General features: G+C 42.7%; 1 protein-coding gene across 2 annotated transcripts in view; it reads left to right on the top strand.

Annotated features, from left to right (window-relative positions):
- The window catches only part of NINJ2 (ninjurin 2), an 82,264-nt gene that overhangs the window by 20,727 nt on the left and 34,571 nt on the right, over positions 1-26,966 (top strand). Inside the window, exon 2 of one of the 2 annotated variants that reach the window (XM_083402422.1) lies at positions 16,608-16,743. In XM_083402422.1, coding sequence (XP_083258548.1) covers positions 16,711-16,743 — 33 coding nt within the window. In that variant the 5' untranslated portion in view covers positions 16,608-16,710. Of the gene's footprint in view, positions 1-16,421; positions 16,744-26,966 lie in introns of those variants that run through there. The other variant, XM_083402421.1, reaches the window with a different exon arrangement.

Raw genomic sequence — 26,966 nt, 5'->3', positions numbered from 1 at the left:
GCAGCTCTTGAAAAGCCATGCATCACATACAGATATTTAGGAAATGGTGCCTGGGTGCCCCTAACCCACAGAAAAGCAGTTTAATATGCTGCTGGGGCAGCAGCCCCTTTCACATAGTGGGCAGAGAGGATGGGAGAAGCAAGGGCATTTCAGAATAACAAGAGAGGCGAATACAGTCTTGAGTCAGCTGACAGCCTAATTTAAAACACCCTTTCTGGAAGACATACATTTTTAGCAGACTTGTCCACTGGCTCAACAGATCTGGAAGGGAATGTTGTTTGGCAGAGTTTCAAGGGATGACCTCATCTGAACACTTGATACTATGGTGCTTCTCTCCCTGCTCCTTTTATTTACAGAGGCCATGATATGGCCATTCCTGTGGAGCCTGCTCTGGTTCCTAACCTCACTTTAGTTTGTTGTCCTGAAGACTCAAGAGTAAGCATTGTCAGCTGAGAAGGGATTCACAGAGGGATCTTTTGCAGGCTCTCAGATGGGAAGAGTCACAGGGCAAGGCAGGTCTTTAGAGTATAATTGCCATGGTAGACCTAGAGAACTCACCAGTCACGAAGCTAGACAATAACTTATTTATCTCTCCTAAATAAAAACAGAATAGATGCAGGAAACACCTGACTCCGCCCAGACAGAATTAACTCCAGTGCCACCTAGTGACTCACCTGTATAATTACACTATCCACACTATCACGGAATTGGAAAGAGTGGAATTGCTCTAGCTAAAGAGCCTGGCCGGACCTGGAAGTTTTACAAAGGTTATGTTTTCTCATATGGTTCATATAATGTTTGAATGGCTCTTGCAGGTTTGGTTTGCCTTCCTGCATCCCTTCCCCCACCCCCACTGTGCTGAGTGGCAACACAATTTTCAGAAATGTTAATGCTTGAACTTTGACACTTGACTTCCTCACTACATTATTTTTTGAATAAAGGAGACCCTCCAGTGTTTTAGTGAAGCCACTGATATCATGCAGATGGAGTCCAGAGAGAAATTAAATCCTAGTAACACTTTATTGAGCAAAACTGAACAAAAACAGTATATAATTTGAGGAGAAAGAAACAGAGGAGTTTTGTCTTACTCACTTCAGGCTATGTACAGAGCAGGAAGACATTAAACTAAAACATACAGAGGAAAACTGCCTTAGAACTGCACAGCCAATCAGAGCATGTGCCACCTCACTAAAGATCATGGCACTCTAACTGGTTGCTAAGCAACACACACACACAACACACACACACAACACACACACACACACACACACACACACACACTTGACTAACATCGAGAACAGAATTAACCCGTAAGCAGAATGATCTCTGTGCATTGTGTTGCATTTCAACACAATTATCATATTTTTTCCTATTAACTGAAGTGTCTGGATCTAATAGATTTCCTGTCTGCCACCAATGTATATTTCATCTCTCCATTAAATTCTGCCGCTTAAAAGTTTCAAGAATTACAACTGTGAATGCTGCCATCCCTCACATTTTCAATCTAAGCTGCTGTCAATCTTCGCATACAGTGCCACCAAGAATGACATACTAGCCACGACTACAGATTCTTCCAAGAGTAATGGCTACAATTTAAATGGCACTTGAGTATCCTGTGCACATTACATACCTGATCACCAGGCAATGTAAGGCAGGCAATGTAAGGCCAGTGCGGGTTTTTTCCTGGGGATACTCAAGGCTTTGCAGTACCGGCACCTATTTTTTCTAGAAGAAAAGCACTAGTAGGGCAATATCATTATTATCCCAATATCATAGATAAGAAGGCTAAGAGCAAATGTCTTGCCTAAGGTTATCCAAAGAGCTACATCACATAGGGAAGCTCTGAACCAGGAATTTCCTGGTTCACATCTCAGCCTCCCAACCAATTTGCTGTACTAGTCAACAGCACTCTTTGAAGTACCTTATAGTTATATCAATGAAGATAACCTTTAAAATAATTATGTAAGGCATCATTTTCAGTCACTACTCCATCCAGTGATTTTCGGCAAGTTAGAAAGAATACTTACTAAGCAAGCTTTTAATGGATGTGTTTGGTGTGTTCTTTGATATGCCTCTTATTTATTTAAACTTTATCCAGTCCATCTTTTTGTAAATCTCATAGCAGAATGCAATAATAAGAGCAATAAGAATAAAAAATACTTTTAAAAAACAGGATTAAAATACAGTATACTAAAAAATAGTAATAAAGATATAAAAGTAAACATGTATATCTTAGGTGTTAATTAGTTAAGCTATTTGTGATATGACCAACATTGCCCTTGTCAACTGTCAAAGTAACTATTTCCCTTTTAAATAGTTATACATGTCTGCTGTTTTTGAATTTCCTTTCCCTCTGATCTCACTTACTTTGCTCCCTTGCCTGCCAATTTAGGATTACATTCCAGGCATCTGATAAAGACCTCTGTGCTCTGCAAAATCTTGTTGTTGTTTAGTCGTTTAGTCATGTCCAACTCTTTGTGACCCCATGGACCAGCGCTCGCCAGGCACTCCTGTCTTCCACTGCTGTACGCAGTTTGGTCAAACTCATGTTATTAGCTTCGAGAACACTGTCCAACCATCTCATCCTCTGTCTCCCCCCCCCCCATTTTTTTAAATTGATTTTCCACATTTATAACAAATATAACATATAAAACACACAAAACACACACATTACAATACTAAAAAAAGAGGAAAATATAAACACTTATTACTTCTAAAACTCAATTTAAATTTCATTGTTAACGATAACATCTTATCCTCTGTTGTCCCCTTCTCCTTGTGCCCTCAATCTTTCCCAATACCAGAGTCTTTTCCAGGGAATCTTTTCTTCTCATGAGCTGGCCAAAGAATTGGAGCCTCAGCTTCAGATCTGTCCTTCCAGTAAGCACTCTGGGTTGATTTCCTTCAGAATGGATAGGTTTGATCTTCTTGCAATCCCTGGGACTCTCAAGAGTCTCCTCCAGCACCATAATCTTGCACTGCAAAATCTTACACTGTTGAGAGCCGTTCACAACAGTATGAACTGTTAAACAATAATAACTACATTAAGTGCAATTTGAAATCTACTTTAAAATTTGTATAGTAAAGATGTTTTTAAAACATAGTAAACATTTTATAACCAACGCCAGCACATTTACTACACAAAAATATTTTCCCCTTGCTTTCCTAATAAGTTACAATGCTTGCAAAATGTCTGTAAATCTGTATATTGTCAAGCCATTCTTAACAGCTAATTCTACAGTTTTGAGGCCAATATCAAAGTTTGTAAAGTTCACTTTTAAAAGGAATTTGTTCTACTTCAAGTATAACATGTCTTAAAAGGAACTAGTTTCAGTTCAACCCTTTACAAAATGAACTGGTTCATGGTTAGTTCACAGTTCAATTCAAGTTGATCCAAAGATCCTCAGCAAAAATATTTTCATTCTGAATGTTACAAGCTGCTGTGCTGAAGTATGAAATATACCTGGGTGTTGGGAACCTTTGGTTCTCCAGGTGTTGCTGAACTACAACTCCCATCAGCCATAGCAAGCACAGCCAGTGACCAGGGATTATCAGAGTTGTAGTTCAGCAACATCTGGAGGGCTACAGGTTCCCTACACCTGTGATATACTTAAGAAGGCTTTTCTAGGGGTTAGACTATATCACCTTTGTAGTCCCTTCTGTACAACTCTCTGATTCTATGATAAAGCTAAGAAGACATCAAAACACACATACAACAGAATGTGAATTGTTTGATTTATTTCCCCCAACAATTGTTATATTTAAGCTTAAAGGCCCCAATAATCTATAGAGTAAGGACAACATGTAAGAGAATAAAGTTGAAGGTTAACTAGAAATCATTCAAATATTTATCCCAAAAGCAATTCACTTTCAGTTCACTCAACAACTATGAGAACCACTTTCAGGAGCAGCTCAGAGATTTTTGGACGAATTTTATGAATTTTGTTAAAGTAGCTTATTCCAAGCACTGACAGCTACAGGTAATATATTTCCTGTAGCAGTAAGGTGCTTTTGAGAGCCTTTTGGATCTAGAAAGTAAGATACAAGTATTATGAAAAAAATAAAAAGGAACAATTCTGCATAAAATGCATGTACCACTTTTAAGGGCACACAAAGGTGACTTTACAGTTTACCATCAGCACTGTGATTAATGTAGCTATTGCCATATGGTTCTGCCCCCTCAAAAAGTTGCTTAATTAAAAATATGGATCACTTCTCAAACAAAAAGTTTCACGAAATGGTTCTCAACAAAATTATTATTGTGACCACTTGCCAATTACTCTCCCCCCACAATGACAGAAATATCCAAAACCTGGAAGAATATTTGGAAACTGTGGGTGGTTGAAATGTTAGAATAAAGAGGAAAGGCTAGGAATGGTCCCTGTGGGAAGTAGCTGTCCCATAGAGTGACCAGGTGTCCTCATTGTTACCAGTTAGACTGCTGTTTCCAATCAATTCCTGGGCTTTCTGCATGTCCAGTACTGGACATACAGAATGAGACAAGGTCTGCAGTGGGTGATCTTCCTTGTATTTTTACTAAAGGCAAGCCAGAAGCTCAACTTGCTGTAGGACGCTGGTGCCACACAAATTGAAACCTCAGTGCCATCCTCCTGGGAAGGGAAATTATGTCATGTTCATTTCCTTTCCAGAGACAGCATTTTAAAAAATGGCTGCCTGGGGAATGACAACTCTTGTCCCTGGGATGAAATTATAGTCAAAGGAAAGAATAGGATTAAAATCTCAGCTGCTGACTTGCCTTTAGGAAAGAAAACCTGAACCTTCACATCAGGTTCTGATACCTGGTAAGTCCAGACTACAACTCCCATCATCCTTGACTGTTAGCCATGGTATCTGGGACTGATGGGAGTTCAAAAACTTCCAGAGGGCTACAGAACCCCCACCCCTAACATAAAGGAAGCCACTGAGGAGAACATTTTAAAGCAGTCTCTATATGGCTACCATTTTGTATGCAGCGGCCTTGAGGAGGTAAGCCTGGAATCCTAAACCCACTTACCTGAGACTAAGCCACACTAAATTCAATAGGACTTACTACTGTACTAAGAAGACATGGTTAAGTTTGCACTGCAAGTTGTGAAGTGGGACACAGATTTCATGAGAGGATGTTTTCAAAAGCATTTGCCCTGCCTAAACCCACCATCTCAGATAGTTGAAACTGACTCTTATTTACTTGGGGATTAGAAGATTATTATTTTTCCTTGTTGAAAACATCACTGCAGGCCACTGCTCTTGAACAATTCCCAGTGCTACAAAAAATGATCCAAAACATTTCTCTTCCCTGAAGACTAATTAAAAGAAGCGTATTGTTTTGACAACTGCTTTGCCGGTCAGAAACTTAAATCCTGAGTTTAGATTCAATATATTATACATGCAGATGCTCTTTGGCTTGCTAATATTCCTCAAATGTATGTCCCAAATGCTGTAATTTGATCCCAAGAAGGGAAGAAAATGGAGAAGAGCTAAATGTCTAGGGGGCTGCTTTGATGGGAAATACGGTGTAGTCATAAATAAAATAAACAGCTGTGGAATGTTTATTATTTTATTTATTACTGTATCTGCATCCCGCCTCCCTTTTACTTATTATTACATCTGTATCCCACCTCAAAACAGTAGGTTGAAAAAAAGTGTGTCCCACCCAGCCCCATTATTAACCAACCCACCCTGAGTTCCAAAAATCTGAGGTCCATTGTGAGAATGTAAAACTTTTTAAAGTACAAGTTTTCCAATATATCCAACTTTCAGAAAATAGTGGATTTTTAAAAGAAGCTGTTTAACACCCAGCCCTGCTGATAAAGCAGAAGCTAAGGTTACATTGAAGATGGTGGTGAGCGAACAATTAAATTAAGTGACAGTCCTGGGATGTTCTGTTGTGATACACACCCACTGTGACATCACCATGGTGGGGCACCACCACAACAAGAAAGGTACTGTTTGCATGATCTTTCATTTGCACACACACAGCATACCCTGCAAGTATCCTGGAAAAAACAGGACCTCCCCCCATTTTTTCCCATGTGAGAGCAGGCCCCCCCAAAAGTGCATCTTTTGGGCTCTGTGTCCTTGTGTGAGTCATGTGATTCACACAGGAGCATGGCCTGGAAGACATGTATCCTGGTTTGGGGACTCAACATATTGAAGGGTATGCAGACTGGCATAAGTGGATTTATTTACTTTTAAAAACTTGTTTTGCATGTTTCAGGAGCTCGTCCTACTCTTGAGTAGGACCCTGGCAGAGACACATGCCCGACTGGCATGTTCTCTCCCTCCTGGTCGATCGTTCGGGAGCTTCAAAAGCTTTCTTCTGCCCGAACATCACAGCGACTGATGCCAACGGACATCAGCACACTTGGGGATCCTCAGAGTTCGCAGTTGCATGACAGACCTCAGCAACTCAGCATTTTGGCTAATCTACCTTATTTACATATAAACACACACGGAGCATTGCAACATGGCTCCCCCTCTCTCTCTAGCATCAGACAGCAAAGAGAAAGGACAAAGGACAATAGTCCCACTTCATGGAACACAGTAACACAAACATCCTGTCTCCGGCACTTCCCACTCTGTGGAGTCAAAACATACACCGTCATGTGATAGACAACAATCCCATGACTGCAGTCACAGAGCAGGAATCTTAACACAATGCTGGTTTGTGGGGGGAAACTCACTAACTTGTGGAAACAGGATATGTCTGGATTTGGGTTGATGCTGCATGCACAATATTTTAACAAGTCATACAGAGCACACTGGATGCACACTAAACTGTAGTGTGTGCACAGACTCTCTGCCTGGGGAATTGGAAGGAGTTGATCATGACAGCCAGGTTAGGTATTCAAGACTACCGCTACGTTTGCAAATTTTAACAAAGGCATTGAAGCTGTAATCCCAAATCAATGGTGCTCTAAAAGGCATATTGCATAACCCTATCACATTGTGAAACTGATATTGCTGGATGAATGGAAGTCATTTTCATGAAAACAACCATAATAGTGCCTGGCCCTTCACTTTTTAGTGGCTTTCTGTCTGCCCTTAGAATAAATGAAATGCAGTGTACTTGTGCATAAGGGATAACGCCACCTGAGCTCCTCAACACAATGCAGCAAATTCCAATCCGGTTGCTCTTCTGTCTTCTTGAAAAAAAGACAGTAACTTTCTTGTAAATCTCCCAAATTCTCCTGTAAGCCAAGGGTGGGGAACTTCCAGTTTGCAGACCGACCAGGTGTCACACCTAATGTGGGAAACTAAGTCACATAGCCAATCCTGACATAAAGCAGGGATGACTTCAGCTGATGAGTGGGAAGTTCAATCCTGCTGGACTGGCTATATTGCTTAGTTCCCTGTGGGGAACTCAGTCGCTCATCCTTGCCTTGCAGAAAGCTCTGAAAAAGACCCTTGCACTGTGGTTCCTAAGTGCTTGGCATCTGACATCATAATGACACCAGGTGATTGACTGATGAGTTGTCCTACCCACCTATCAAAGTTGGTCTGCGGGGGTAGCACAGAAAAGCCCCAAAGGTTCCCACCTCTGCTTTAAGCCTTCCATGACCCCATGTTGATCCCAATTATTGGAGGGGGGCTCAATTTCAGAGTCTGCACTTGCGCTCCTCATTATTCACAGCATCAGTTTGTTCTTCTGTTTTCTATTACTAATCTCCATGCAGTTCCTACACAACAGCCGTCACCCACCTGGCACCTTCTGTGCTGGCGAGGCTTGATGGCAGTTGCTGTCCAAAATACCTGGAAGGTGCCATGTTCATGAAAGCAGCTGTCCACACACTCTTCCCCCTCTTGGGATGACTGTCAGGAGCACTGTTGGGTTTTGTATTAAGAGGGGGAAAAGATGGACTTGGTACCATTGCATTCATGCACATTTATGCGCATCCTACTGAACAAGAGATTATGTCCTTGAGATGAAAGCTCTAGGATTGTACAGAGACAGAAGGCATCTGCTTCTCCTTCCCTCCTCCCCTTCTTGAAGTAATTAGAAGGGCAAAGGCAAAAGCAGAGACACTGGGAGAGTTCTGTCTAATGGTGGAAAGCTTTGTACCTCTTTAATGATGTATTAACTCCCACGTGCAAACACACAGGGCGAAACAAATGAGGAAGTGCGGATCAGAGACTGGACTGCATTTTTGCGTTATTGCAAGTACCAGATTGTGTGGGGAAACCGAAGGTTTCAACCAACCCTAAAGTAAACCTGATGTCCATGGGTGCCGTGTTCAATAATGGGAAATGAACAATCTAGGACAGTGCATAAGAAACAAAATTGCATTTCTGGTTCACCCTGTATTTATTTCTAATTATGGCAACGAAATGACAGTGTGGTAAAAGCCATATGTGACCTTCGATCTATAGGAAACCTAGATCCAAGATCCAAATTCACACATCCAGCACTACAAAGGTTCAACTGAAGGCATCTTCAAAAATAAAATATCTGGTACTAATATTACAAATTATGTGAAAGCGGAACACATTGCGCAAGCTTTCTTGTATCAATGGCAGGATGTGAGGAACAAACAGGAAGCAGTCAAAACCAATTAAGGGAAACCTCTGATCTGGAAATGTCTGCAGGTGAAATGCACATTTTGCATCCAGTTATTTGACTGATCCAAAGCCCACTTATTAAGTCAATGACAATAAGCTTTTTGCTAATGCAGGGAGGTAGCCTGCATCAGAGAATGGGAAAGATATATATCAAAGCAGCTTTTGGTCATGGGTTCAGAGAGGTTTGAAACAGAAATTTATTTAGTTTTTATTTAATACATTTATTGGCTGCTGCACAAAATACAATATTTTCCAATAGTGGATTACAGTTTTAAAACAATTTAAAATATAAAATAGCATAATAGCATTACAAGCCACCCCAATCTCTGCCCTGGTGAGCACGAGATTGCAAGGTTCTTGACCACAAACCTAGGAACAATGGAGGCTGGTGCGCAGCAGCACCCCATGCTGTGCCACCTTATCCTTACAGTAGCAGCTGCATAGTTTTTGCTCTGCAGCCTATCTTGGTCTCCAGGGTATATAAAAATGTGGTTCCTTTGCCACTTCCTGGTACCCTGGTGGGTGGGGGGTATTGCTTGGTTGTTTTCATTTTAACTATTTATTTGTGTATTTACCTTGTATTTTTATCTTGTGAGTTGCCCTGAGATCTTATGATGAAGGGTGGTATATAAATCTAATACCATCTCTCCTAATCCTGCTCTTCCTCAAAAAAATTAGTCCCCTTTATTCCTTTGCATTCTAATACCCATTTCTTTTGATGCTTTGAAGTACTAATGATTAATCCCTCCAGGCTCACCTAACAGCCACTTGTTGATTGACTAAGATTAAAGGCTGGTACACACTTAGGACATTTACCTAGGTTAATTACTTCTTCGTATGCTAATTGCTGATGCTCAGAAGTAGGTCCACACACATATTCCCGTACACATGGATCTTGAGTACATTCCTCAGACTCTGAATCACAGTCTGTACATACAAACGCTAATTAAACACCTTAAACTCATTACATGACTCCCTTCTAATGCACTTTGAGACTGTCTTATAACATACCCCAGATGTAACATACATTTCTAATTAAATCCGAAAATTTGCTAAACCTAAACATTCAGCACCATAGATCTATTGCAATACATTCATAATCATATCAATGAAATATTAAAAACTCTTCTATATGATTTTCCTTCCAGTATATCACACAGCCATACTAGCACACTGCTAAAAGCAGAGGCTATTGAACCCCCTGACAAAAAAGCAATGCTAAAACAGCAGGGCCATAGATGAGTGGGAGAGCATCTGCTTTTCATGCAAAAGGTCCAAGATTCAATCTGTAGCATCTCTAGGTAGGGCTGGGGGAAGAGCCATGCCTGAAACTGGAGAGCCTCAGCCAGTCACTGTAGACAATACTAATTTGCAGGAATAGCTCATTCTGTTTTGATGCCTGAGGGGAAACAGGAAGATGCCGCCCTGCAAGTCTCACTGGAATCACACGGCTGCAGCTTCTGGGTTCTGGCGAGATCTCGCAAGAGGTCCGCAAGATCTTGCCAGAACCCGGAAGCCACCGCCACTTGTCTTTGCTTTTCTGGTGGCAGTGGTAGCAGTAGGGGAGCAGGTGGGGCGCCCTGCTGCTATGAGAGAAGTGAGGAGAAGCTGTAGTAACAGCAAAATATTGCATGAACTATGCAAGATCTTGCGATAGTTCCAGAAGATCTTGCTGGAATCTGCCACTGCCACTTCTCCTCGCTTCTCTTGGGGGCAGGGCAGGAGCAGGTGGGGTGCAGCCCCTTAGGATTCCACTGTCTGAGGCAGCTGTCTCAGTCAGCCTCATGGGTGGGTTGGCCATGCTGAACTAGATCAATAGTCTGAAATTGATATAAAAGCAATGCTTCTGGAAGAAGAAGAGTTAAAGTTACAGAGTTGATTTCTAGGCAGGAGAGAGACATACCACAAGAAACAAATGTCTTGTGCTATCTATACAGGCCATAACTAACCCAGCTGCCTTTGGAAGAGCTCCACAATAGGCCATTTATAATGGGGGAAATTGTGCAGTTGTTCCACTATCTTAAAAAAACAACAAAAGTTGGAATGTCTGTGGTCTGGGGTGGGTGGGGAGGAAGCTAAACATGTGGGGATGTTTTGCTCACATCACACAGATGTCCCCCGAAAGTAAGTGAACAAAGTGTGAGTATTCCACTGTAGACCCCCAGCAGAAACAGCCTTCATACCCTATGCTAGCTTGAAAAGCAATTTCAGAATGAAGCTCTCCCCTCTTGGGTTTCAGTTGTTATTTTAAGGCATTCAGCAGTGCTTTCTAGGATGTTAGAATTTTTGGGCTGGATTGGTGCAAAGGGTTCCAATTAAAGATGATTTAGAATCTATATGTAATCATTAGAAATATTATTGTTTTTGTCCATAGGATGACTTCTTAACTCAAACTGCCGTATTATACCACAAGGATTTTTTCTTTGTAAATAATTAGCTATCTCGACATTTTAGGTACTTTTCTATGGATGCTATTGGGCACCAGATAAGAAACTGCTAGATAAACCCTGACTCTTAACTCTAGGATCTGAACAAAATAGGTCTTGGCTGCCCCACTATGAGTGTAGTTTTTTTAAAAGCCACAACAGGGGATTTTAAACATTTAAATGATTTGGGGAACTTGACCATTCTAACTTGTGACAGCTTGCATTTCCAAAAATAAATGGGCATTTCTGGAAATGCAAGCCATCAAAACATAAAAAGTTCCCCAAAATCATTTACATTAAACAAAAATCCAGTTTTACACATGGGGTGTCTTGTGTGCCTTTGCAACGGCCATTGGCTAAAACCAATACAACTTTGACTTTGGTGCTGTTTGCCCCCCGCCGCGGGCTGTGAGCCTCCAGACTCCCTAGAGTACACGCTCGAACTCTGCCACCACTTGTCCTATATCAGGTTGGATTTAGCTGGGCTTGCACAAAGAGCACATGAGAAGTTGTCACATTAAACTTTGGTCTCTGAAGAGCTTCACCAGTGGATCAAAGGCACAGTTCAAAAGTTACCTCTAATTTCTCCAGGCTTCACTTACTCTGTTTCATGATAGAAACAAAATCTAAAGAAAGCTGCAGATTTCAGCTAGGAATTGAGTGGGCCACTTAACCATATGATCTTTAGCTGTTAATTTAAAGCTGGACTCTGCGTCTATTACCCTCTCCTTATTTCAGCTTGACCCATTCCTCACTTCCTCCTGATTCCCTAGTGGAATTTATGGTTTAACCACAAAACTTTAAATGACCTAGTGTTTCAGATAGTACTGCTTCCTTTCTTACTCTTAGCCAGAAAAGATAATAGTGATTTTCTTTGAAGGCCAGCAATTCACTCAGCCAGACTTTTCCTTAATTATGGTATATGATGCGCATTCCCACTCTCAAATACAATGTTTCTTCACAGCCTTGCACCTTATGCAGTCACCTCCTCATGCGAAAACAGTGGCTGTAAACAAACTAGCCATGGATGTTGGCAGCAGTGTTTTGGTACAGTCAGAAGGGGGACAGATCTACAACAACCTCCTCCCTCCTCAAATACTGCTGTATGACTTCCCATTTCTAGTCAGCTGTCAGCTATGTAAACACAGATAGTGCTCTTAGGTTTCCTCCCCTGAAGCTGCAATAAGAAATTAAAAACATGACCTGTACTATTGTGCCCCTAGTGGAGAGGAGGATTCAATGCATAAGGGGGGAACCTAGTAGACAAGCCATCACTCTGAATGACTGTTTACAGCAGGCTTCCTCAAACTCGGCCCTCCAGATGTTTTGAGACTACAATTCCCATCATCCCTGACCACTGGTCCTGCTAGCTAAGGATCATGGGAGTTGTAGGCCAAAAACATATGGAGGGCAGAGTTTGAGGAAGCCTGGTTTACAGGATTTTAGTATAGGATATAGTATATGATAGTATATGCAGAAGGTCCCAGGTCCTATCTGCAGCATCTCCAGGAAGGTCTGGGAGAGACCCCAGTCTGAAATCATGGAAATCTGCCCCCAATCAGTGTAGCCAATACTGAGCTATGTGGACCAGCGGTCTGACTCAGTATAAGGCAGCTTTCTGTGTTCCTTCCTAAATGTTTGAAAACTGGATGAGAAAATATGTAGAAAGATTATGGGGGAAGACTTAAGTCATTAACTTTATGGTGTCTTTAAATTCTTACGGATTTTTGAATGTTCAAATATTTAGAATTTTCAAGGCGCTGATATTTCCCAGCTACAGTTGTAGAATAAGCATTTAATCTTTACCAGCTGCAGTTTGGCATCTACTGTGTCCATAAAAACCAGTGTAAACTACGTTAATCATAGGCAATAAAGGGAAATTGCCATAGATTATGAAATATTTCTGAAGTTGACCTCAGTGTTGAACTAGCGTGACTCTTACAGTGACACAATATTACCATCAAAATCCTTTATTATCTTTCTCGTTGTCTTTCCCTTTCTTGTTAGATAAGTGTCATTATAACTTCATTTTTATGTTGGGTACTGTAAAGCGGTGGTTCCCAACTGTTTTTTATATGGTGAATGACGGCACTTTTTTTCACTCGGAGTGTGCTGGAGCATAGTTCCAAATAACAACTCTTAGCCCTGAGTCTTGGTATGAACCAATTCCCAAAACAAGAACCCTTCTCCTCTTCCTTCCCCCTCTTACACACACCCAACCCTGACATGGTCATGCCATTGCTCCTCCCAATGGGCTATGCTGGGCAAAGCAATGGATGCACATGTTACCTTTGTGCAAAAGATTAGTTGTACATCTTTCTTTTTTCCATCTAGGCATGATAGAGGCATTTTTAGAGTTCAAGGCTACATTCAAGCCAGGCAAAGGCACTTAAGGAGAGTACGAAGCAGAACCAATGCGGGATATGGCCTGGGGAGTGCAGGAGTAGTAGTGGCCTCTTGAGAGTCCAAAGAGGCAAACATAGTTGCTTGGAGGGCCACATTTTGTCTCCGGGCTTCGATTCCTCACCCCTGATTTAAGCACATAGAAGGAATAAGCAGAACGCTCCATCTGTGCAAAATTAACCCCCAATACCTGCAATTATCTCATCCCCTTCTGCAACAACTGCCCATTCAAGAGCAAAGGAACAGCCCTCTATTGCTGCTGAAAGGATCATTGAGGACAGAGGCATTAACAGCCATTAAATGTTCATGGCTTGTAGTTGATCATAATGATCTACATGTGATTTGCATGCTTTCTCTTACACAGAAGTACTATTGATGTAGGGAAAACATCATATTAGAAATGGTTGAAGTTCCATAGTTCTTGTGGTGTGCTGTGTGTCCTCAGTGCCCCAGTTTATTCTCTCCCGCTTACATAGTCTCCCTCCCTGCAGTTATCAACCATGCTTTGTTTTGTTATTCCATCAGAGCCTGCGATGATGATGGTTTGTTATATTTATATCCCAACTTTTCCTCCAAGGACCTTGAGATAAATCTCATCCACACTTTTGTCTCATGATTTCTTCTGCTTCTCCAATAATTTCTAGGCATGGGTTGAAGAGGTTTTTCTTTTGTCCCACTGCTTTCCCCTGGAAAGCCCACTGTTTACTGCTGAATCAGAACAAACATCAATCTGCAGATGGGGGGAGGGTGTCTTCAGCATAATTTTTAGTACTTTGGGTGGGAATGAGGAACAGGGGCTTTTTTGTGGTGGTGCCAAGGCAATGAAACACTCTGCATAACAAAGGAAACTTGGTTGACTGTACTATTGCTCACCAAAGATCCATATTTTCCAGCAGCCATTGTCCTGTGTGGGTTTTTACTAGAGATTTCTCATTGTTATTGTTTTCCCCAATAGCGTTTGACTTGTTGATTTTAATACATTGGTTTCTTTTGCTGTATGATGGCAATATCTTGTTTCTCTATGGCTGTATTTGCATGTCATGGTAAATGATGATTAATGGCTTATGAAACGGCAGATAATGACCTGCTTGTGGATAACTCCTTGCAGATTATTCCCATTCTCAAGTGGGAGCAACAAGCCATGATCCTTGCTTAATGTTCTGTTTGCACTGGGGATCATGATTCGTTTCACCCCAAACAAACCACAATCTGAAGCCAATCTTTGTTCTTGGCTTATCAAACATGTTCTGTTTTGGCAAAACAAACTATGATCCCCACTTTGGATGCAATGCTAAATCAAGGATTGTTGCTCCAGCTCGCTGGTGGGAAACCATGAAGCAGGAATTATCCATGTGTTCACAGTAAACCATCGCTTACCGCAAGAAGTCTATATATGTTTGCCACCTGGGATATAAAATATTGTGAGTAAAGTATCAGAAAAGATGCAGCTCAGTCGAAGGATCACAGGCTCTGCATGCAAAGTTCCCAGGTTCAACTCCTGGCACCTTCAGATAGGGCCCTTGTCTGGAATTATGGAAAACCAATGCGGGTCACTGTAGCTAAGTAGTGCAAACATGTTGGTATGAGGCAGCTTCCTATGATGCTAAATAAGCAATATGCTACTCATGTAGAAGTATTGCCTTTTCACAAAAATGTCCCCATCAAGTAAAAGACAAGTACGGATGGAGATGTCAACCTCAGAACATGCCTCCACTTCTAAAAAGCAGATGCAATCCCCAGAGATGTTCACCTGGTGCCTACCTTGATGCCATTTCAGCGCCTGACCACAACCATTTCCCCAGGCTTTGGACTACACTATTTTTAGTGGAGGAAGCTGGTGAATTAGTTTTGCTGTGCTTTCAGATAAGGCCTGCTGTTTTTATCTGCTGTTGCTGCACTTGACATTTTGCTGGTGTGTTTTATGTTCATTTCACCCTGGAAACACTGTGTGTTGGAAGGTGTGGGGTTGTAAATTCAGGAAATGCAATGACCGAAAAGGACTGAAGTGGCAAAGGACGCTGCATCTCTTCTTGGGAGAACCCATGCTTTCCTTGCAAGTAGTCTTGGTATTTCCAATTAAAATAAGCTCAGGAAGCAAGGCTGGGGAAAAGACACCTGCTTTTGACTCTGAAAAGATCAATACTAGGCTAGGTGGACCAATGGTTTGACTCTGTCGGCTTGTTCAAATGTTGCACTGTACACAACTGCAAGCTGTCTATACACACGGATGAGTGTTTGTGTGAAAGGAAGTACACGTGTTGATTTGTACAGCTCAACTAATTTGTACACAAGTACACATATTGTACACAACTTGAATTATAATATGTAAGCATCCCTAAGAACACAGGAAGCTGCCTTATATTGAGTCAGACCATAGGTTCAGTTTAGCTCTGTATCGCCTACGCTGCCCTTCCAGGGTTTCAGACAGATCTTTCTGAGACTTACCTGGAGCTACTGGAGAGTGAACCCAAGACCCTCTGCATGCACCACAGGTGCTTTTCCAATGAGCAGCAGCTCCAAGCTTCAAACGCTCCGCTGTTGAGCCTCTTGGCCTGCTACTCTTTTCACCACCTGCTCTGGGGCAAAACTAAATCCCTGCTTCCTACTGCAGGTGGTGGAAGAGTGTTTTTTAAAGAGAGACTTTAGCAGAGCTGCATTCTTGGCTATGACTCTCAGCTTGGCACCTGGGGACTCTAATTGCAAATTCCCAAACCAAATTTGGGTGTGTTGGAAATAACCCCAAAGTATAATCATATGGACTGGAAAGGGCTTCATAAGCTACATGTGACTTTTTTTTCACAAGGAGCGTGACAGAGTCTCAGTAACTGTGTCAACAGCCATACGTGATAGAAGCCATCTGCACACAAGGGGTCTGTAACAGCCGGTGGCATTTAGGATGTGTGCCGAAAACTGGCATGGTCTGTGCCTTGAGCCTCTTGGTACATTGTGTGCACAACGGCATCGCAGCGCAAGTGACCTCACAGGGCTCAGCTGGGCCCAGAAGCTAAGGAGACATGTAGTCATGGCTATGATGACAGGAGGGCCATTCAGCATCTTAAGAGACAATAAAGGATCCGTGTGCCCACTTTTTCCACCACCACCACCCCTTCTCCTCTCCTCCTCCCCCTGCCCTCAAAAGCTGAAGCCCAGGCCAGAGTCCCACATCATGCAGATGAATAGCAGGTCTGTTCCAGCAGCTGTGCTTTCCCTCCCACCCAGCAAAGGCACTGGGAGACTCCAGAAAGCTGCAGAGACTTGGTCTCTTGTCCGGGCTGAGAGGATTGAAAAGAAAACCTGGGAAGAAAAAAAGGAAAAAAAAGAGATGGGATCGGAAGGAGAAATGATCAACCTTCATGTGAGTCCATTTTGGGCATATCAAGGAGGGGTTGGGGGCTGGTGAGTGAGGCCTAATGCTTGTCAGTCACTTCTTTGTCTCTTTTTTTATTTCACCCTCGCCTTTCTTTGAAGTCTCTTTCTGGATATATCTCCTCTCACCTCCTTCTTGCTCTCTGTCACTTTCGGGGCTGTTCACAGGAGCCAGATCCCAACAGGGCCCATCAAAGGACTGATAAGCTTTTCCGATAAGGAGGAGAGTCCCAGACAAGGAGAGCTGCCTAGAAAGAGCTTTTCTTGAGAGAGGCAAGCGTGCCTGTTTGACAAGCTGGGAAAAGTTATTCCATCTCTCTCTGTCCTTCCTCACAGAGCCCTTCTGTGCTTGATTAGAAAACGTTCCCAACCCGAGGCATGAGGGGAAAGAGAAATAAACACTGCAACACCGAAGCGAGACAGCCCTGGACCCAAATTCCTACCTGGGGTTCCTAGAGAAACAAAACCTCTTGATCCAGCCCTCTCAGGCTCCTCTTTTTCTGCTCCTCAGAGTTTGTTTGCTGAGGAGAGGCGCTTCCTAGAACTCGGGTGTCTCTTGAAAGGGCTGCTTATTGCAGATGGATTGCATTTTATTTTTTTAAAAAACTGCCAAAGCAAAGGAGAGAGTTGAGTTTTAAGAGTTTTTAAAGTTTAAAGTTGACCACACAGCAAGACTTAACAGATGTTGAGGTATTTTATATCTTGTTTATTTATTTGCCATAGTTATAACCCACTCTTCCTTGTTAATGCAATCCCAGAACGAGAAAGGACACTAAGGCAGCACAAGGAAATAATATTTTGTTTTAATGCAACTTAATGTAAAAAGAGACAGGGATAAATAATCTGACCAAACCCAAAGAGTACTCATTAATGGTTCCTCATCATCCTGGAAAAACGTGGCCAGTTTTTCAGGGCGCGTTGTTCAAAATCTTTGTAAACAACTTCGATGAAGGGATGGAGGGGGTCACATCAAACTTGCAGATGATTCCAAACTGGGAGGGGTAGCTAAGGCTACAGAAGACGGAATCAGATTTCAACATGACTTTAACAAGCTGGGCCCAAGTTAAGAAAGATAGAAATTTAAAGTTCTGCACTTAAGCAGGAAGAACAAGATGCACAAATATAGGATGGGGGACACCTGGCTTACTAGCAGGACATGTGAAAAGGATCTAGTGGTCTTGGTGGACTGCAAGTTGAACATGAGTCAACTATGTGACGCAGCAGCAAAAATAGCTAATGCTCTTCTAGGTTGTATCAACGGAAGTCTAGTGTCCAGTTCAAGGGAAGTAATAGTACCACTCTATTCTGCCGTGGTTCGACCACACCTGGAATACTGTGTCCAATTCTGGGCACCACAATTTAAGAAGGATGTTGACAAGCTAGAACGTGTTCAGAGGAGGGTAACTAAGATGACAAAGGGTCTGGAAACCAAGCCTTATGAGGAATGGTTGAAGGAGCTAGAGCCAGCAAATCATTGAAGCCCCTATCAGAACATCTAAATCAGAGATTGCCAACATGGTGCCCTCCAGATGTTTTGGACTACAACTCCCATTATCGCTCAGCGTTACCAATTATGAGGGATTATTGTAGTTGTAGTCTACATCTGGAGGGAACTGTGTTGGTTACCCCTGATCTACTAAGGCATTTTGTTGGTCACTGTGGGAAATAGGATGCTAGACTAGATAAGCCTTTAATTTAATCCAGCATGGTTTTTATGTTCACCCCTCTTGCCTCCTTCAAAGTCCACCTTTTCTTGTGAAGTCCTTTATTAATTTCCCTGTCTTAGTCTTTCTAGCCATGCATACTCATAACATTGTTTCAGCGACCTCCTATAATTGGCAGTGCATGAAAATATCTGACTTGCTAGCATGCCAAAAGATGGGAACTTTCAAAATATTTGTTGTGGATTCCTAAAACTGTTTGTATTATAGCATTCTAGTACCAGAAATGAGGGGAGATGTTGCACCAGGGATGGTGACTCTCGGTTTCAGTTTCTCTCACGTCTGCATTTTCCCAATTCAGTTATCCATATTTTAACATAGTCTGCAATTTTTTAAAAAGTAATTATGTAAATTCATCAATATTTCAGTGCAACTATATTCTAATATACTTTTTTAAATGATGTTTTCATTAATATGCACATTTTATTCTTGTGTGTGCATTTTTGTCCATGTAACATGGTTGGAGAAGTGTGACTTTAAAAGATGGCTGTGTTCACGTATTGTTTCGAAAAGCATGAACTGAATCAAAGGTGGTCGGGAAAACACCTGCACTGTGTGATTTACTATGGCAACTACAAATACTTTTTAAATAAGCCTTCAAAATAAACTTGGGCAGCAGCCTAGGCATTCTCCTGGTCGGCTCCCACAGAATACCTGTCTCTGAAGAAGGACCCCTCTTTGATTCCTTCTCAGAGACCAGATGTGGAAGAGGTGGCAGAGAAGCAGCAGAGAAGCAGGTGGCAGAGAAGCAGCTGCCACTGTTGCAATGACAATAAAGCTGTTTGTTTTTCAAAGTAACGGTGGCAGGGACAGAGAAGAGGGAATAAGGGGCACTGCCACTGCAAAGAGGACAATTGTGGGGACACCTCATCAACTGGATCATTCTGGGAAACCCCTGTAATCTGGTGCTGGACCTGAATAGATCTGAGTTAATTCACTTTGGCTTTAAGCAGATCTGACTGTCTTCTGTTGGACAATACCCCCTGGGTATCACATCCATAAGGCACAAAGGATGGTTCCAAAAATTGGTGCTCAGTACTTCTTGGGGCATGAAAGAGAGCTCAGACCCAGAAACCTGCTGAATACCCTCATGTGAAGGAATATAAGAAGAGCCTGCTGGATCAGACCAATGGCCCCTCTAGTCCAGCATCCTGTTCTCACAGTGGCTAATCAGACGCCTGCAGGAAACCCAACAGCAGGATTTGAGCACAAGAGCACTCTCCCCTCCTGTGGTTTACAGCAACTGGTATTTTGAAGCATTGCTGCCTACAAGGAAGCCTGAATTGGAATTGAGAGAAGCTGAGAGTCAGAAAATGTTGTGAGGAAACAGAGCTGAGAAGTAGAAACTGGAGGAAGGCCCAGGCCAACCCCCAATGTCTCAACCACCTCCTTCAACAACTTAAAAGCCAGCATTTAGAGGCTTGCCACTTCTCCCTAAGGGAGAGAACGAAGAAAAGAGCCATTGCTTATTTCCCTGCAAATAAACACAGAAAAGTGACTCTTTCAGGCAAAGTGTAGCTAGCAATCTTGCCCACGCATGTTTGTCTGTGTAATGCAGAGGTAGAGGCTCTTTTGGGGTGGCCAAGGGCTGCATTACTGGGGTGGAAAGCTATGGGGGGGGCTGCATTCCAAGAGTGGGTTGGTCTGGGCTAAAAGTGGGTGGGGCTCAGCATATGCACACACTTAACAAAGGCACACACACACTTAGCACACAGACACACTTGACACACACACTTAATAAAGACTGTTTCCTGTCCTCTATTTCTCCTCCGCCTTCTCACTCTTATTCTCTCACTGAATTCCATCTCTGTGCACTGGGAAGCTCCTGCCTCTCAGTGTACAGAGAGGAAATGCTGCAAACTGTTCTTACTGGATCACCAACTCCCTGCTTTCTATCACCGGGTGCTGAGAAAGGACTCCGCTTTTCCCAGTATTTGGAAAGAAATAAACAGTGAGCTGGCCAGACAGAGAACTTGCATGGGTGTGGCTTAACAGGAGATGCCTGGCAAGCTGGATGGAGAAGTCTGGTAGTCCGGATCTGGTCCGGATCAAGCCAGTCATTCCCTCAGCCCTGATGTAATGTGGGGAAAATATAAAGACTGCTTTGTAAAAACAAAAACAAATGAATGAATGAATGAATGAATGAAATGATCTTCCTTTCCATTTGTTCTGTTTAACCCAGGAGTGGGGAACACTTGACCCACAGTTGTAATTAGGGCCAGCATGGGCTCCAGTTTGGCCTGCAAGGCCATTTACTCAAACCACACCCACCTTCCCTATACCTAACATCTAACATGATGGAACTCATGTTTGATGCCATATGGAACTCAGTAGTGCAGCCAACCCCTGCTGAAAGCAGAGCTTGAAGTAAGCACCTTTCAGCTCTCCCTTTAACCCAACTAAGGACAGAGAAACACCTTTGCTTTTTGCACTTAGAAGGGCCAGCATCAGGAGCTGGTGTTATCGGGCACCTGCCAAGGCCCACACCCCTTCAAGGGGTCCACTGCCAACCCCTAGAGTTTCTTGGCCCTGCTGCCACTTCTCCTTATTGTATGTTCACCAATCCATAGCCTAATTTTTATGTGATTTCATTTTTAAGCTATTTGCATGCTCTAAGTCACCTGCGGAAGAGTGAAAGTGCAGAAAGGCTTAATATAAATTGTACTACTAGGTAAAGGTAAAAAGGTAAAGGACCCCTGGTCGGTTAAGTCCAGTCAAAGTATGGGGTTGCGGCGCTCATCTCGCTTCAGGCCTAAGGAGCCAGCATTTGTCCACAGACAGCTTTCCGGGTCATATGGCCAGCAGGACTACACTGCTTCTGGTGCAACGGAACATTGTGATGGAAACCAGAGCGCATGGAAATGCTGTTTACCTTCCCACCGCAGCGGTACCTATTTATCTACCTGCACTAGTGTGCTTTTGAACTGCTAGGTTGACAGAAGCTGGGACAGAGCAATGGGTGCTCACCCCATCGCGGGGATTCAAACCGCTGACCTTCTGATCCGCAAGCCGAAGAGGTTCAGTGTTGCAGAAAGGCTGAATATAAATTGTACTACTACTACTGCTGCTGCTACTACTACTACTACTTCTACTGCTACTACAAATGACATTTATTGATCAGGTTTACAATGGATGCCAGTTACCTGACATAAATGCAATTACACCAAAACCTCTAGCGTCTGTCTGAAATTTGAAATGACATTAATTGGAAGCATTTGTTCCTCTCCATGGCCAAAGCAGAAATGAAACCAACCCTGGATGTTTCTTCCTTTTATTGTTCTGTTTTGGTTGTTGTTGTTTTAGCTTGTGTGAAACAAATAGAGTGCTTTTGTTTGTGCATTTATTTATTTATTTATTTAAGTAAGTAAGTAAGTAAGTAAGTAAGTAATGTGTTTGTAGTCCACTTTCCCTTTTTAAGCCATGATGCCTTTGGCAACATTCTCAGTGCTGCCCTGCTGTTCATCATTTTGCTTTTATCTTACTGTGTCCCTGATGTGAAAATTGAAATAATCAGTTTCAGGAACTAGGAAGTGTACATTTATTATTTAAGTACCCTATTTTGACATACTGGAAGTACCTTCTAGGAAATAACTTGTGTAGTAATTGGTGATTGTAGAGTTAAATATTGCTTGGAGCTAAGACTCCACCTGTTAGTTTGATCTTGTGGTTGCTTTCATTTTCCTATGTAGCTGTGTGTGAGCCTGTTCATCAATAAGCAGCGTCTTTTTCTGGTCACAAAGTGAGTAACGTTGCCTTCTATTGAATAAAAGCTTAGCAACTAGTTTGTAGGAGCACAACAGCTGAAAGCTGTTTTCACAAACTGTTTAGAAACTATTGTATTATTTGCAAGAATCCAGATGGGTATGATTGTAATTTCTGGCTGGAAATTTGTGCATTCGTTTTTAGTTATTTATCAAAGGACACCCTTTGACTCATCCTACAATGCGATGATAGATGTTCTGCCTTTGTGCATCGGTCCAACAGAACAAGTGCCATCAAACTTGCTCATCTTTCCTTGGACCCCACTGCCCCACATGGTGGTGACTCTTTGCCAGTGTTGTACACATATGAGCCAAGACACTGCATAGAATCAAGCCACGATAATAGCTTCCTTTGTGTGTCAAGAGATAGCAGGATATGCCGATGATGGACAGGGCTGGCTCTACTATTAGGCAGAGGGAGGTTTCCGCTTCAGACAGATGATTATGAAAAGGCAACAAATGTTTTGTTGTATTTTTACTGACAGGGAATGGCAAAGAGGCAGATGCAGGATTTATTTCCTTGTGCCAAAATAACTTGATTGGCCTTGGGTACTGTGTGCACCTTGATTAGTGGAGGGGGTGGTTGTCATTTGCTGCTGTGCCTTCAGCAGTATGTTGTCTAGAGCTGACCCTGAGCATGGAAGAAGGGTTTCTGTAGCAAGACACTTTGTTAACTTCCACTTAACTCTCTGAAGTACGGTTTCAGCTGAAACTGAGACACCACACACTTGTGCACTATTTTGTAATGCACAAGAGCCGAATCTTAACTTGTAATTCGCCTTGTAATTTGCTTGTAATTGGCATTATGATTTAAAGTGGGGATGGGGAACATGGGGCCTACCAAATGCTATTGGTTTGGAGCTGTCATCATCCCTGGCTGCTGGCCAAGCTGGCTGGTACTGATGGGAGTTGGAGTGACATCAGGTGGGGATTCAGGTTCATCACTCTTGTTTCAAAGAAAAGGCAGGCTTGGAACTAGGTTCAGAATTGGTACTAGGCTCAGAATTCAGCATCCTGCACATTTCTGCATGTTTCTAGTCCCTAAGGCTGTGAAAGTCAGCTTAAAAGTGAGTACAGGTGGTAACTATTTTGCGCATGTCCAGTTAATGCAGGACCGCTAATGCACAGATCATTTTAGACCCAGAAGAGGGCAGAGTGGAGTTATAACAGGGTGGGCTTGTGTGTGCTGTGTTGACACACACAGGGGCCAAGAACAGAATCCCCGCACAAAATAGTTGCCGCCTGTATTTGGTTAAGGCTGCTTACTAAGAAGTAAATCCCACAAAATTCAATGGGGCTTACTTCTATATAGGATTGCAGTGTCAACCTCAGAGGTCAGGATGGCTTGTGGGATTTTCCAATAGCTGTGGCCCAGTCTTGATTGTCTTGCATAGTTTTTGCCATGCCTCATGGCTAACCAATAGACTATGTAAAATAATCAAACTGCAGGCAGATTAGCATAATTAGCATAATTTATAGAAGTCATAGAATCCAGTTCTTCTTGCTGCTAAATTTAGATGCAGAATATGCACATGGCCTGTTGTCACATGACTTTATTCAGAATGTAAAGGGCTGCAGAGATACATAGAAAGAGAGTAAAAGATGAAAGCACTGAACAGATACACACACACACACACACACACATATCGTTTCCTTCATGGCACTGACAGGAAAGTGGGTTTGGTTTGGTAACCAAAGAAAGAGACTTCCATTTTTCTGCTTCTGTGACTTTAAAAGTGGTTTCTGAGTGGTTACAAAATCTTTACCTTGAAAGCACATTTGTTGGCATGTGAGGAAATGGTCAACTAATGCATGCTTTCTAGTGCAACAGAGCCCTTTGCTCTCTTTTAGTGGTTTTCCTAGAAATGTGACCATCTGAGGTTGCTGACTGATGAAGCCCTGCCCCTCTGCTGTTAGACTTAAGCAAGGCCTTTTAGGGTCAAAGAGCATGTGGCCTGGGAGGCCCATGATCAGATCTCCTGTTACCTTTTTAAAAGCAATCCCGGGTGGAAGGATTTGAACTGGGCCTCTAGCACTGGAGAAGTAGGGAAGGGGACTTTGGGACTGCTTATCTAGCAGGAGATTCCAATCAGCCTGAAATTTAAGTGTGTAGTTAGAATGAATAAAAGCACCCTGTTGTGCTAGTGCAAAAAAACCTGGACTTTTTGTTTTTAGGAAAGTGTGACAGTGGGAAAGCACTGAAAAGTGTGATTAACGGAAGACACATAAACACTCAGTTATCAAATTAGGGTGAATGCTCATTGCTGTTCTAAAGAATCCAGACATCTTCATAATATTCCACTTCTTCCCATAGGTACCACCCGTGCTTCCCCCCCCTCTTCAGGGGGTACGCATGGGTACGCAGTACTGGCACCTCTTTTTGTTGTTAAAAAGTATGACACTTATTGTAAGAACTTCATGGTGAGTAAAAAGGTAAAGGTAAAGGTACCCCTGCCCGTACGGGCCAGTCGTGTCCGACTCTAGGGTTGTGCGCCCATCTCACGTAAGAGGCCGGGGGCCAGCGCCGTCCGGAGACACTTCTGGGTCACGTGGCCAGCGTGACAAAGCTGCTCTGGCGAGCTAGCACTAGCACAGCACACGGAAACGCCGTTTACCTTCCCGCTAGAAAGCGGTACCTATTTATCTACTTGCACTTAGGGGTGCCTTCGAACTGCTAGGTGGGCAGGAGCCGGGACCGAACGATGGGAGCTCACCCCGCCGCGGGGATTCGAACAGCCGACCATGCGATCGGCAAGCCCTAGGCACTGAGGTTTTACCCACAGCACCACCCGCGTCCCTTACATCACCTATTTTTCTAGAAGAAAAAGCACTGCGTACCACTTCCAGAGGCGGTTTTAGGGAGTGTGACTGGTGTGGTTGCACTGGGCGCCAAGCTGCTGGGGTTGCCACAACAATGGTGTAGAAGGCAGCGTGTGAAGTGTGTGTGTGTGCTGAATTTTAACATCACTCTGAATGCTACTGAAATTTGAGAGCCCAAGATCCGCCACTGCTACCTCCACTGCCAATGCAAGTGCTCTACAGAATGTATTTTTGTAGTGGGTGTAGGTGCCTATTGGGTCATGGCTGTGTTATCACTAACCACCACCAGAACGTTTCCACCTCCTGTGCCTTTCCCTACGATTTTAGAGGTTCAGTGTGTCCTAGGGCAACATTCCAGTGCGCGATCCTTGTCTAGCCCTTAAAAAGACTTCCATTTTTATTTTTTAAATTAAATGCTATATTTTTCATCCAACTATGTAAGCATCCCTGTTCCAGAGTTATATCTGTCCTAATTATTTTGTAAAAGAAGTATACTTAACATGTAAGAACATATAACTCGGCAGCAAGGGTTGTTCTCCTATCACCTCTGCACTGGAGGATTGAAGGATATTCTGCAACAGGTTCTGTGCAGTTGAGGGCACTTCAACAGCTAAAGGTCATCTGTATAACCTGTAAGTACAGAAGGGGAGAAAGAAGTGGAAGGGAACATATCCAGGTGGTATCTGAAACTTGTCCAAACTCTGTAGCCAGGGCCAGATAATATTGCCAATATAATGGTGATTTAAGATGTGGAGCAAAAGTTATGTCTGTTCTGCAACTCACACAGTGATGTGACTATACTCTGAGCTAGAAAGTGTTCCACAAATAGCCTAACATTGTGATGCTAGAGAGCTTGAGGCATGAAAATATGCACAGAAGGGATTTTTTTGTAAGTTGCCACCAACTTGATCTTTTTTCTATAATTGAACTGTGATATTTCTCCCCTATCCTCTAAATTGTCCTTTGCTCGTTCCGCATAACTACCCTGGGGTGCATTTTTCTGCATATTGGAGAAAGGGAACCTATAGATAGTCACTCTGCATGGAGCAACTGGAGCATATAGAGAGAGAGAAATAGAGAGGTATCGTGTATGAGCCAAGAGTATGAGTGGAGAGATACTTAATCCAGAGCTTACCTGCGGGTAGAATTAGACACGAAAGCAGATGCGGAACTGCCATGGTACCATGTTGTTTCCTGCCCCTCTATCTGCTCCATAACATCTAGTTTGCCACCATCCAGAATGTGCCACCACTGTGCTCTGCACTAGCCCTAGGATGGCCACTTAGTCATTGCCAGATATGAGGAAATGCATCATTAGAAATAGGACACAGATTTGCAGAAAAGTTGCTTGTGCTAATTTATATAGATGGAAATTTGTAAATAGTCACTGTAATTTACATGGAACAGTGGTTCTCAAACTTTTTTCTCTGGGTCACACTTTCAGGATAAAATTTTGCTCTCGAGTCACTCCACACTAAACCTGTTATTGATAAGAAATACACTGGAAAACAAACAGAAACAGCTCCTAGCAGTGTTTGATTTATAACATAGAACACAACTGCTTTATTATATGATCATGGGACATCCAGAAAATATAAAACAATGCAGCTACATAAGAACATGACTCATTCCCAACTTACGATTATAAATGAGCCTCTTATATAGGTACCTTAAGTATGTATACAAACTCAGTGAGAGGTGTCAGCTTGCTTTTGCCAGGTCTTTATATTGGGTCTAATTTGAGACAAACTCTTATCTCCTCATCAACACAAATGAAACGTTTACATGATTCTGAGACTGTCCTTGAATCTTCCGTCACAACTCCTGCCACACCAGTGTGGCTCCCCACACCCACTGAGAACCACTGAAATAGAAACACAATACTGTACTATGGTGGAGACAGTGACCAG

Source organism: Podarcis tiliguerta (genome assembly GCF_965153285.1).
Source record: "Podarcis tiliguerta genome assembly, chromosome: 10".
Classification (NCBI taxonomy): domain Eukaryota; kingdom Metazoa; phylum Chordata; class Lepidosauria; order Squamata; family Lacertidae; genus Podarcis; species Podarcis tiliguerta.
The sequence above is the reverse complement of the archived record's forward strand: the minus strand, read 5'-3'. Positions and strand labels throughout refer to the sequence as shown.